Source organism: Stegostoma tigrinum, chromosome 29 (assembly GCF_030684315.1).
Source record: "Stegostoma tigrinum isolate sSteTig4 chromosome 29, sSteTig4.hap1, whole genome shotgun sequence".
In the NCBI taxonomy this organism is placed as follows: Eukaryota; Metazoa; Chordata; class Chondrichthyes; order Orectolobiformes; family Stegostomatidae; genus Stegostoma; species Stegostoma tigrinum.
The window spans coordinates 5183350-5197255 of record NC_081382.1 but is presented as its reverse complement, the minus strand read 5'-3'; the positions used below and the strand labels follow the sequence as shown (position 1 = coordinate 5197255).

Here is a 13906-nt window from a genome sequence, read left to right as displayed (position 1 = left end):
AGGGTGGGGCCTGGGTCTGGATAGTATGCACTTTGGAGGGTCAATATGGACTTGATGGGCCTAATGGCCTCATCCACACTGTAGAAATTCTATATGTTATCAGTCTTGCTATCAACATAATTTCATTTCTTACTAACAAGCCAACCCTGTCCCCTCCGCCTTTCTGCCTCTTCTTTTGATAGGACATGTTATCCTTGCACATTTAGATCCCAGCCCTGACATGGTCACAGCCAAATCTCTGTGATACCCACAACATACCTTCCAATTTCATTCTGCACTACAAACTCATTTACCTTGTTTTGTATCCTGTGTGTATTTAAGTTCAACACCCATGGTCCTGCATTGACTGCCCCCCTATCTAATAATTGTCGCCTTATCTGCTGTGCCTGAAGTTGAATTCCTGAACCTTTCAATATTCTCTGTCTTATTACTTGTTCTGGAAACTTAAACATCTGCTGAGTCCTTCCCTTCTTTAATATTTTCCATAATTCTCCAAGCAATGATTCCCCTCGCTCCAAGTTTAAAGTCCTATCCACTGATCTCCTTATGTAATTCACAAAGACTCCAGTCCGAGCATTATTCACTTCGAGCCCATCCCGTCAGAACAGCTCCCTCCTTCCCCAGTACTGGTACCGATATCATGTGAATTCAAACCTGTTCCTCCCACATCATTGTCTCAGCCAAGCATTTACCTCTTTCACCTTGTTGATCCTGTGCCAATTAGCTCTCGCCTCACGTAGTAATCCGGAGATTATTACCTTTTTTGGTCCTGCTTTTTAATTAAGCTGCTCATATTCCCGCTGCAGAACGTCTTTCCTCTTTCTACCTATATTGTTAGTACCTACATGGATCACGACAACTAGATCTTTCCCCTCCCACTCTAAGTTCCTGTGCTGCCCAGATGAGATATCCTGAACCCAGGCACCAGGCAGGCAACGCAGTCTTAGGAATTCTAGATCCTGACCACAGAGTAAAGTGTCAATTCCCTGGCTGTACAATGACATTTTCTCATCCCTCCTGAATGACTCTCTGTCCATGGTGCTGTGGTAAGTTTTCTCTTCCTACCTACAGGCCCTCTCTCACCCACACAGGCAGAAAGAATCCAAAACCTGTTATACAAGTTAAATGGCTGGGACTCCTTCAGCGCTTCCTCTTGGATCCCGCTGCCTGACTCACTCATAGTCACACCTTCCTGTCCCTGACCACTGATCGAATTTAAGGGAGTTAATCTAAGGGGTGTGACCGCCTTCTGAAACACAGCATCCGAGTAACTCTCCCCCTCCCTGATGTGTCACAGTGTTTGAAGCTCAGACTCCAGCTCGTCGACTCTGAGCCAGAGTTCCTCACGCAGCCAACACTTGCTACAGATGTGGTCACTATGAACCACAATGTGGTCCACCAATCCCCATGTCATGCAGTTAAAGCAGATTGCCTGGCCTGGCATCTCTACTATAATTGCTTAGTTCTTAATTTGATTTCTAAAAATTTTGAACTGGTCTTCTATTTACCTTCAATCCGAAAGTAACCCATAATAAATAGTCAAATTAGTAGTAAATTACCCACTAATGAACTTCTGGTTTACCTGTGACATCACTGTATTGTATTGGGTTCCTGATCCTGGGCCTCAATTTGTCCTGTTTATTAAAAAAAAAACTCACAAACTATAAACCAAAAAAGTAAGCAAAAAGCACCTCTTCCCCACTCCAATGAATTCCCATCCTTGCTCCAATTTCCCCGAACTATATACTCACTTGGGCTGTGCCTCACTTCTGATGGGATCTCTCCTTCCTGACCATGCACAGCTTACTGTTTGTATGCTCTCTTAAACAGCCTACCTCTCTTACCAAACTTTTGAACAACCACCCTAGCAATTGCTTTGATTTCAAATTCATCTTGATGTCAAACTTTGCTTCTTGGGATGTTCGTTGTTCCGTGAAAAGTGTGATGTGAATAAACTGAGTTTGTGCTCCCAATCCAGGTGATAGGGCACACCTGTGAGATATGATATTGCTATGATGTGGAGGTGCTGGTGTTGGACTATGGTGGAAAAGGTCAAAAATCATGTGACGCCAGGTTGCAGTACAACAGGATTATTTGAAAACACAAACTTTCAGAATGTTGCTGAGGAAACAGCAATGCTTCAAAAGCTAGTGTTTTCAAAATAACCTGTTGGACTTTAACCTGGTGTTGCATGATTTTGACTTATGGTTGAGCTGGCCATGGGCTGAGGGGTGACCTTATAGAGATCTTTAAAATCATGAGAGGCATGGATAGATTGAATAGTCAAGGTCTTTTCCCTGGGATCACGGAGTCCAAAACTAGAGGGCATAGGTTAAGGTGAGAGGGGAAAGATATAAAAGGGACCTAAGGGGCAACATTTTCATGCAGAGGGTCATGCATGTATGGAATGAGCTGCCAGAGGAAGTGAAGTGCTGGGGGCTGATATAATTACAACATTTAAAAAGCTTCTGGATGGGTACATAAATAGGAAGGGTTTAGAGGGATATGGGACAAATGCTGGATTGATTTATTTACTTGGGATAGCTTTTCAGCATGGATAAGTTGGACCGAAGGGTCTGTTTACGTGCTGTATATTTCTATGACTCCATGATGCACTTTCTGCATAACTACAATGGCATTGTATCTGCACTAGTCCTCCAGAATATTTCATGAATATTTTGTTTAAATTATGGGAATGTAAATAGATCTGATTATCTGAGGTGAACATAAAATAACTCACAATTATTTCCTTCCCTGTTCTTACCTGCATAACTGATAACATGAATAATATAAATTAGCCAGTTCTTCCATTGTCAGTGTGAGATCATAGTTACTGCCAGCAGGATTACTGATTGCTTTGTAATTCATCAACTATAAGAGCTGGGGCTTTGCTGCAAAATTGCCCTAGAGGAGTATAGAACGTGTGAGAGAGGTCTGTGATACAATTAAAGAAATTAGCATTGACAGAGAGGAGGTGCCAATAAATCCAGTCAGGATTCAGGTGACACCCAGAGTGGAACACCTGGGGAATTTGCTCACAGTGGGTGGTAGAGGTGTATATTATCAATTCAGTTAAAGGGAAGCTTGGGTAACACGTGAAGGAAAAGGAATAAATACAGGACTGTGCTATAAGTTGGTTGAGGAATGATACAAGATGGCTCACACGTGGAGCAGACAACACCTGCCACCACTTTAGGCCTGACAACCTCCTGAGATATCTGTGCCTCTGAGTGTCTCCTTCCCTTGACATTTTCCATAGCTTTGGTCTTCTCTGTACTTAATTGGAGGACATTTCTGCTCAGCTTGTACTAGATGCTGGACAAACAGCATGATGAATCAAAGACAGTGTAGGGGTTGAGAGAGGCAATGGTGAAATAGAGTAGAGCGTTGCCAAAGCTTGTGTGAAATCTGACATGGTGTGTTGTCGTGGAGCCTGGGCTGGGTTTTGTTAGAAGGTACAAGGTGCAATGTATTTGCTGAAAATAAAACACAAACTTCAGGCTCGTGACAAGGTATGAGGAAGCCTGGAGCCAGCATTGTGAGAATGGGCTCTGACACTGATAATCAGTCACCTTAGTCTGTCCAGCCATGACTGCATATGCCGTTGGTTCCACTCTTGTGAGTGATATGACCAGAGTGGTACACACCTTGCTGTCTGGGAGTGAAGCTCACACAGCGAATAAACTGTCGTTGTAGAAACAGCCTCATTTTCTCCCGGTTTGTCAGTGAAAATCTTACAGTGGGTGGCTAATCAACAAAATGAGTTGTACAGCCAGGGGAGAGGTTCAAAGTTCTGCAGAGTGCGGAATATATCACAAATCATGTCCTCTACCCAGTGATATGTTAACACAGCCCCATGGTCAGTGAGTGTGCCTGATTTAATTCATTCAAATCAGCAATAAAATGTGTTCTCACTGAGATAGCACCTTCAGGGTTTGAATTCTAATTATTTAGTTGGATAAATTACTCAGATTTTCACATGTTTACTGGCAGGTTCAAGAGCTTTGCAAAATATACAGGAATTTTGTAAACACAATGGAAAATAGGAGTCACAGCGGGTTCTTCAGCTCCTGACCCTGTTTACCCACTGTTCAATTAAATCTTCTGCACTGTATGAAACTACCATGCCTGATCTTTATCTCTGCCTAATTTACCAGACTGAATGGGACATAAGCAAAAAGAAATTGATTATGTTAGCATCTTTAACATATAAAATGTTTCAAGCCACTCCACAAGATTTTAACCAAACAAAAACAGGACATTGAGCCCCATATTAATGGTCAAAGAGATAGGTTTTGGGCAGCATCTAAGAGGAGGCATTTAGATCCAGAGATTCCAGAGTCTTTGGAGTGGATGGCCGCTAATAAATTGTCACCGTCACCACCTAAAACCACTTCTTAATTTGAAATGATCTTGCAATGTTACTGAGAAAGGGACTATCAGCCTGGATACAGTTAGCAACCTGGAACATCAAATAAAGACCTTACATCAGTTATCTGTTTCTCACCTTGAGGTATACCCTAGAACTCTGAGAGAAGCTAGGGAAGTGATTGCTGGGCCCCTTACTGAGATATTTGTATCATTGCTAGCCACAGGTGAGGTGCTGGAAGACTGGAGGTTGGTTAACATAGTGCCACTATTTAAGAAAGATGATAAGGAAAAGCCAGGGAACTATAGACTGATGAGCCTGACATCGGTGATGGGCAAGTTGTTGGAGGGGATTTGGAGACAGGATTTACATGTATTTTGAAAGACAAGGACTGATTAGGGATCGTCTTTGTGCATAGAAATCATGTTTCACTAACTTAATTGAGTTTTTTTGAAGAAGTAATGAAGAGGATTGATGAGGGCAGAGCAGTGAATGTGATCTGTATGGACTTCATTAAGGCGTTCAACAGGGTTCCTCATGGTAGACTAATAAGCAAGGTTAGATCACACGGAATACAGGAAGAACTAGCAATTTGGATACAGAACTGGCTCAAAAGTAGAAGACAGAGGGTGGTGGTGGGGAGTTGCTTTTCAGACTGGAGGCCTGTGGCCAGCAGTGTGTCACAGGATTGGTGCTGGGTCAGCTGCTTTTTGTCATTTATATAAATGATTTAGATGTGAACATAGGAGGTATGGTTAGTATGTTTACTGATGATACAAAAATTGGAAGTTTAGTGTACGGTGAAAACGGTTACCTCAAAGTACAACAGACTCTTGATCAGATGGGCCAATGGGCCGAGGAGTGGCAGATATAGTTTAATTTAGGTAATTGTGAGGTGCTGTATTTTGGAAAGGCAAATCAGGGCGGGACATATACACTTAATGGTAAGGTCCTGGGGAGTGTTGCTGAACAAAGAGACCTTGGAGTGCAGCTTCATAGTTCCTTGAAAGTGGAGTTGTAGGTAGGTTGGATTGCAAAGAAGGCATTTGGTATGCTTGCCTTTATTGGTCAGTGCGTTGAGTCTAGGAGTTGGGAGGTCATGTTGCAGCTAGGTCACCAATGGAATACTGTTTGCAATTCTGGTCTCCCTGCCATAGAAAAGTTGTGGTAGAACTTGAAAGGGTTCAGAAAAGATTTACAAGGATGTTGCCAGGGTTGGAGGGTTTGAGCTCTGGGGTGAGGCTGAATAGGCTGGTGTATTTTCCCTGGAGTGTTAGAAGCTGAGGGGTGACCTTATAGAGGTTTATAAAATCATGGGTGAACAGACACAATCTTTTTCCTGGGGCAGGGGAGTCCAAAACCAGAGGGCATAGTTTTGAGGTGAGTGGGGCAAGATGTAAAAGGGACCAAAGGGGCAACTTTTTCATGCAGAGGGTGGTGCGTGTATGGAATGAGCTGCCGAAGGAAGAGGTGGAGGCTGGTACGATTACAACATTTAAAAGGCATTTGGATGGGTATACGAATAAGAAGGGTTTGAAGGGATATGGGCCAAATGCTGGCAAATGGAACTAGATTAATTTGGGATATTTAGTCGGTATGGACGAGTTGGACCAAAGAATCTGTTTCCATGCTGTACATCTCTATGAATATATGATTGTGAGTTCAGACAGGCACCTACCCTCACTTCACCTTTACTTCTGTGATATTTCTACAAGCCCAAATTGAGGAATATGGTAGTGGAATGGCTCAGATCACTGGTCTTTGACTCACAGCGGGGTAGGGGTTCAGAGTCAGGCTGCTCCTAATGGGGTGGGAATGCCTTCTGATTCCTGGTAATGATTCAGTGGAAATGTGCTTGAGCAGTCTCAATCTATTGAGCTCAGTAAACCAGTACTTTTAACGGATACCACCAGTGAGATGAGGGGCATTGGAATGTCAGTGGGAACAAGCAGGGAGAAAGTTTCATGATGCATTCCTTGTTGCTGACGCCACTTCCTTGAGGATAACATTTTCCATTACAGAGCACCAGCACAGTGGCTCAATGGTTAGCACTGCTGTCTCACCGTGGCAGAGACTCAGGTTTGATTTCATGCTCACGCAACTGTCTGTATGGGGTTTCCACATTCTCCCTTTGTCTGTGTAGGTTTCTTCTGGGTGCTCCAGTTTCCTCCCACAGTCTAAAGATGTACAGGTTAGGTGGACTGGCCATGCCAAATTGCCCATAATACCCAGGGATGTGCAGGCTAGGTGGGTTAGGCATGGGCAATGCAGAGTTACTGGGATAGGGTGTGGGCAGCAGTGGGTCAGGGTGGGATGCTGGTCGGAGTGTTGTGAACCTGATGGGCCGAATGGCCTGCTCAACACTGTTAGGGATTTTATGATCTCCAGTTGACACACTTGAATATACACAGTGTCATTTATGATCTTAAGATGTCCCAAAGTGCTTCTTGGCAGTGAAGTTCTTTTTAAAGCCTGGTCATTATTAGAGGAGTAAGCTTTCATTGGGAGAATGATCAGACTGTCTGTTTTGGTGCAAATATCAGCCAGGATATAGGGGAATGGGTTAGGAGTTGGATTAGGGTTAGCTTCCTGTTATTCAGAGTAAGGGCAGGCAGGCTGATGGTTTAATATCTCATTCAAAGACAACATTTGCAGTATTTGTGCCAGTGCAGCATTTCCACATTACTGCACAAGACTTTGTGCTTGAATCTCTGGAACCCATGATATTAAACATTATTTTGTTTTCAAATGTAAAGAGTAAATATCAATCCATGTCCAACTCTGGTGACCTGGATATGTAAAAATTGTAATGGCTAAGGATTATTATTAATAACACAAGAATCTTGTGTTTCAGTTGCCGAAGACTTGCACATTGATGAGAAAACGTTGCACTCATCCCTGACGCTGTCTGAGAATAAAAAGGGACTGACCTTTGTCCGGAAGAAAATCCATTCATATTCAGACTGTCCTGAGCGCTTTGAACACTGGCCAAACGCCCTGGGCCTGGAGTCTTTCCGGACCGGTCTTCACACCTGGAGAGTGGACGTGGGGAATAGCTGCGCCTACAAAGTGGGCCTGGCTTACAGCTGCCTTCCACGCAAGGGGACTGGCCACGAGTCCCGGCTCGGATATAACTCATCCTCCTGGGTCTTCTCCCGCTACAATGAAGAGTACACGGTCGCCCATGATGGCCAGCAGAAGACCCTGGATCTGCTGAGGCGCCCAAAGTTGATTGGTGTGCTGGTGGACTACGATGGAGGTGAAATCCTATTCTATGATGCTGACGCCTGTGCTATAATCCATAGCTACCGAACAAAACTCACATCTCCTGTGCATGCTGCCTTTGCAGTGGCAGACAACAGTATCACAATAGTCCAATAGTGGGCTTGTTGGGAACGCTGGAAATCTCCAGGTCTGCACCTAGCATTTTCCTCCAGTTCTCTCATTCCTTGCTGGGGAGATGGTGATAGTTACTTGACTAGTAATGTAAAACCTAGGTTAATGGTGTGGGTCATAGGTTCAAAGCCACCATGGCAGGTGGTGATATTGCAATTAATTCAATAACTGTGAATTAAGAGAAAGGTCTAAACTGAAATAGGGAACTGCCAATAGTTGTAAAAAACGATCTGGTTCATTAATATCATTTAAGGAGGCAAATCTACCACCCTCACCTTCATATTCCATTCAAAACTGCGCAGAGGTCCCAGTCTAATTGAAAATACAGCACAGAAACAGACATTTGGCCCAACTCATCCAATCCAATCAGATTTCCTAAACTGACCCAGACCCATTTTCCTGCACTTCACCCATATCCCTCTAAACCCCTCCTATTCACATACCGACCCAAATATCTTTAAATGCTGTAACTGTACTCACTTCTACCACTTCCTCTGGTAGCTCGTTCCATATATGCAACATCCTCTGTGTGTAAAAGTTGACCCTCAGGTCACTTTTAAACTTTTCCTCTCTCACTTAAACTTGTGCCCTTTAGTTTTGGACTCTCCTTCCTGAGGGAAAAGACATTTGCTATTCGCCTGATCAATGCCCCACAGATTTTATAAACCCCTATTCTGCGGACACCGGAGATTTGAAAATGCTGCTCGTATTCAGTGAGTCAGGCAAACCTAATGTTTCAGGTCAGTGACCTTGATGACCTCTCCTCTGCCTGACCTGTTGAGTATTGTCAGCACTTTCTGATTTTACCCCAGCCTGATTGTTTGAGAACTGAACACAAAGACTTGCTCAGCTGCTTTGCAACACAGAGATGTTTTTGTTCTGTTTGGTTAGCGCACATTACCCTTTGCTATAGAGTCAGACAGCACAGAAATGGACTATCTGTTCCAGCTCATCCATGCCAACTGGACATCCCATTCTGACCTACTCCAATTTGCTAGCATTTGGCCATATCCCTTTAAATGCTTCGTATTCACGTACTATTCTGATGCCTTTTAAATGTTGTAATTGTACCAGCCTCCACCACTTCCTGTGGCAGCTCATTCCATACACGCACCAACTCTGTGTGAAAAATGTACTCCTCAGGTCCCTTTCAAATCTTTCCCCTCTCACCTTAAACCTCTGGTTTTGAACTCCCCTACCCCAGGGAAAAGACTTTTGCTATTCACCTGATCAATGGCCTTCAGATTTTATAAACCTCTACAGGGTCATCCTTCAGACTCCAACGTTTTAGGGAAGAAAACCCCAGTCTAATCAGCCTCTCCCTATTGGTCAAACCCTGCAGCCCCAGCAACATCTGGCCTTACTTGGATTTAAAAAGGAAAAAAATTACTACCAGGTTTCTCCTTTCTAGTTTTCTGCTCTGCATTGTTTTTTGCTGCTGTCGATTGTAATACAGTTCACTGTCCAGGATGTGGCCAATACTGTTGTAGCCAGCTTACATTTTCCATGAGTTGGCAGCACTCCTTGAACACTGTTATTAGTTTGGTACAGCAGAGGACAGTTCAGAGTGAAGCACATTGCTGTCACCCTGGAGTTACATGTAGACCAGACGAGGTAAGAATGGCAGATCTCCTCCCTGAAGGCACATATGTGAAACAGTTGTGTTTTAATGAAAATTCAAAATCTCACTGTCATTACTACTAGTATCAGCTTTTCATTCCCAGATTTAAATAAAATGAAATCAAATTCCCAAACTGCTGTGTGGAATCTGAACTCTTGTTCTCTGGCTTCTTAGTCTAGTAGCATAACCACTGCGTTATGTTATATCATGGTAGAGTGGTTATTTCAGTGTCAGTGGAGGGTGCTTACTGGACAGGGACAATGGACAAGAACCAGGGTTGATTTCCCCTTAACTGACCCTGATCATACCCTATTTGTAATTCTGGTCTATTCAACATGCTTGATTTTAATTGCTGTGCCTTCAGTTACCAAGGCATCAAGCTCTGGAATTCCCTTCCTATATCCTTCTGCCATCAAGAAGCTCCAACAGATTTATTGTCTGGCTAAACTTTTGGTGATCTGACCTCATGCCTCTTTGTGTAGCTCTGTGTCATACTGTGTTTTGTAACACTGTGTCTCGGGAATGTTTATTATATTCAAGGTGCTGCAAGTTTTCATTGTTGTTACTGTTACCTTGGTGACTTAACTTCAACCGAGGATATAAGCTACTTTATGGAGCAGTCACAAAGTGTATAGTGCTGACAATTGTAAAATGGGAACTGCAAAATTCAAACTCTGTTTTTTTGTGTCTGCTAGCCCAGTGTTTCTTGGGGAATATCAAGATTTCCAGAGTCTACTAGATCCAGATTTGTCTGAGTGATACTGGATAGTAGAGGCTGGAGAGCTAAATGACCAAATTCTCCTGCTTTTAATATTCATACTGGAACAATGTTCCCTGGTTAGAGGGGGTTGCAATGTGAGACCTGAGAATACTAAATTAGCCACTATTCTGTTTTTCTCTCTCTCTCTCTCTCTCTCTCTCTCTCTCTCTCTCTCTCTCTCACACACACACACACACACACACACACACACACACACACACACACACACACACACACACACACACACAGTACCACTATGTTTTAGAGGATTTGTCGGGGATAGAGCAAGTTTTGAGACATTCAGCTTCCAGCATTGACCCAGAGTGTCTCGAAAGATTAATCTTCCGGATACTCTTACGAGTAGCCAAAGAGAAAATTTTCAGAGACTGTGAAACCATGTGTACTGTTCATTTTCTCAATTAAACACTTTTGCTTGTTAATTGAAAAAGTATTTAAGTTAGGGGGGAACGGCGAAAGGCTGTGTCACTGGATAGGGTTGTTGTGGTCAAGTGATTTAAAAAGTCCAACAATTCATTGCAACCACAATGGTTAAATCGTTCGACATTGCTGACTAATGTGGTAGTGCTTTAAATGAGATTCATGTCGAAGAAGTGGTAGACAAAGAGGAGGCTAGAAAAACACAGCAAGGCAGGCAGCATGTGGAGGAAAGGAGCAGTCAGTGTTTAGGGCATTACCCTTCAGGACTGTGTTAGCAATGAAGAGGCCCTGGACGGGTACACTCACCACCCTCTGCATGAAAAAATTGCCCCTCTGGACTTTTCTGATTCTCTCCCCTCTCACCTTAAGCCTATACCCTCTAGTTTTAGACTCACCTACCGTAGGGAAAAGCTGTTGTCAATTTACCATATATATACCTCTCGTAATTTTATAGACCTCTATAAGGTCACTCCTCAGTCCACTACACTTCAGCATAAGCGGTCCCAGCCTATCCTTATAACTCAAAATTTCCAGCCGAGGTGGCATTCTTAGTAAATCTTTTCTGCACTTTTTCTAATTTAATAATATCCTTTCTGTTGTAGGGTGACCAGAACTGCATGCAATACTCCAAATGTGTCCTTACCAATGTCTTGTACAGTTACAGCAAGAAGTCCCAATTCCTATACTCAGTGCTTTAACTGATGAAGCATGCTAAAAGCTGCCATCACCACCCTTTGTACTTGTGACTCCACTTTTAAACAGCAACCTGCACCTCTAGATCTATTTGTTCTGTACCATACCCCAGGGTCCTAAAATTGATTGTGAAGGTCCTGTCCTGGTTTGACTTACCAAAATGCAAATAACCTTCTTCACTGTCCACTAAACCACCAACATTGGTGTCATCCACAAACTTACTACCATACCTCCTGAAGTCTCATCCAAATCTTTTACATAGATGACGAATAATAGTGGAACCAATCACTGTGGCATAGGCCTGCAGTTGAAAAATAAGCCTCTACTACCACCTTCAAGCCAATTTTGTATTCAATTGGCCAGCTCTCCCTGGATCCCATGAGAATTAATTTTACTCAACAACCCACCATGCAGTTCCTCATCGAAGGCCTTACTAAAGTCCACTGCACTGCCCTCATCTACTTTCTTGGTCATGCCTTCAAAAACTCAATCATTATTAATTCCCATGCACAAAGCCATGCTGACTATCCCAAATGAGCCCTTGCCTTTCCAAACCCCGATAGATTCATATACTATTCTGATGCCTTTTAAATGTTGTAATTGTATCAGCCTCCACCACTTCCTGTGGCAGCTCATTCCATACATGCGCCACCCTCTGTGTGAAAGATTTGCTCCTCAGGTCCCTTTCAAATCTTTCCCCTCTCACCTTAAAATTATGCCCTCTGGTTTTGAACTCCCCTACCTGAGGGAAAAGACTTTTGCTATTCTTTAAAGGGTCACCTTATAGATTCTGTCTCTCAGTACATAACATTTAGGAAGGACAAAGCTAAGAAAACTTGGAGGGATGGCTCTGTTAGTTAATGATTGGAAAGCATATAAAGAATGGTGACCTATGCTCAGGAAACTTCGACATGGAAGCATTTTAGTTGAGATGGTAAAGGCATGAAGTTATCTATAGGTGTGGAGAGCAATATCATGGCCAGTATTTTAGATGTGGTCTCACCATTGTCCTGTATAAATGATGCATTACAGTCAATTTCGATTTTGTTTAAATTTTCTGTCCAGTCTTCTGAACTGCCACCTGTTTGCTCAATCACACGCTTTTTCTTTAAATTTGATTTCATCTTGATTTTTTTTATTTATGGAGGTTGAGTTGTCCTCTCCTTGGAATTTTTCTTTCTCACCAAAATGTATCTATTCTGTGCATTTTGAAATATCCATTGCATGCCTGCTATGGGTTTCTGTTGATACATCCCAGTTCTTTTATATACTGCTCAGTTTTTTAAAAAGTCACACTGTTTTACCATTTGCTGGTTTCACTGCTGATGGCTTCGAGCCAAATTAACTGCATGTTGAGTAAAAGTTTGCCTCAAATTGCTGATCAATGTTGGAGGCAGGAGAAGGGGTCCCTGGAGAATGGTTGGGAGTCTTTATTGAAGTAGAAGGCACGCAGGTGGAAGACATAATGGGTGAACAATGCCAAACTGTTGTGGAACAGATACTTTGTAGAGATGGAGGTGAGGGTGACAGGAGGATCGGTGAACTCTAAATTCCACTTACAAGAAGAGGAAGGGAATGTGCTGTCTTGTGATGCCCAGGGTCACCATGTTGCACTCTTCCATTTGAAACATAAATAAGTGGTATTGTGTACCACCTTTTAGTAAGCACTCACATCACTCACCCACCATAAACATTCCTCAATGATTGAACTGATTCTCACAGGCACAAATTCTATTTTGGATCACATCCACACTGTAGGACAGTGCCAGCAATTAACAGGACAATGTCACCATTCATACAAACTTTAGAAACTTTTAATTTCGCATAAGTACAATTGCTTGGTCTCAGTTATTTAATGACAAATGTATTTCTTATTCAGTGGTGATATAATTAAACAAAAATATTTTAAAAATTGTATTTATGTTTGTACTTCTGCTTCATGTAAATTAGTGTATTGAAAAATTTCTGTCTTTCCCAAACTTTCTCATTGATCTTTTCTTGTAACACTGTCATATTAGGGCTCACTCTGAGGCAAATCTAAAAGGGAATTGGTGTGGAGGAGACAGGTTTGAAGTTAGTCAGCAACTTGTTACCTGTTCCTTCAGTAAATTTGACATTTGATTCACCTTCCTGAAATGAATCTGTCAATCAGAATCCCCAGATTTCCCTGTGACCATTTCCTGGCAACTCAACTTCCATTCTGGGTTGTCAAATCAGTTCAGTATTGTCCTACATCAGTAAGTCATTGTTTATAGAACTGATGGTGGGGAAAGCACATACTCCAGGTAACATGTTGAAGTGTACTGAGGTGTTGTAACTTTTCTGCAAAATTTAAATTCATTCACAATTCTAACCAATGACCTTGGACACATTAAAAAAAATCTTTTGGCCATCTGCTACTTATAAGAATAAAGATAAAGAATACTTTATTTTTGAATGTGTAAATTTATTCAAGGCTAACTTAGATTTTTGATAGACAAGGGAGTCAAAGGTTATAGGGAGGGAAACAGGGAAGTGGAGCTGATATCTCTACCAGTTCAGTCATGACCATATCGATTGGAAGCGGTTCAAAAGGCTAAATGGTCTACTCCTGCCCTCTTTATTTATATTGTTCAGACAAGGCACCCTT

The 13906-nt window shown here is 42.4% G+C and overlaps 1 protein-coding gene across 1 annotated transcript in view; it reads left to right on the top strand.

Moving 5' to 3' along the window:
• The window catches only part of LOC125465404 (B box and SPRY domain-containing protein), a 43167-nt gene extending 32869 nt beyond the window's left edge, over positions 1–10298 (top strand). Inside the window, exon 6 of the mRNA XM_048558862.2 lies at positions 7224–10298. Coding sequence (XP_048414819.1) covers positions 7224–7750 — 527 coding nt within the window. The 3' untranslated portion in view covers positions 7751–10298. The remainder of the gene's footprint in view (positions 1–7223) is intronic.
• Positions 10299–13906: the final 3608 nt, after the last annotated feature.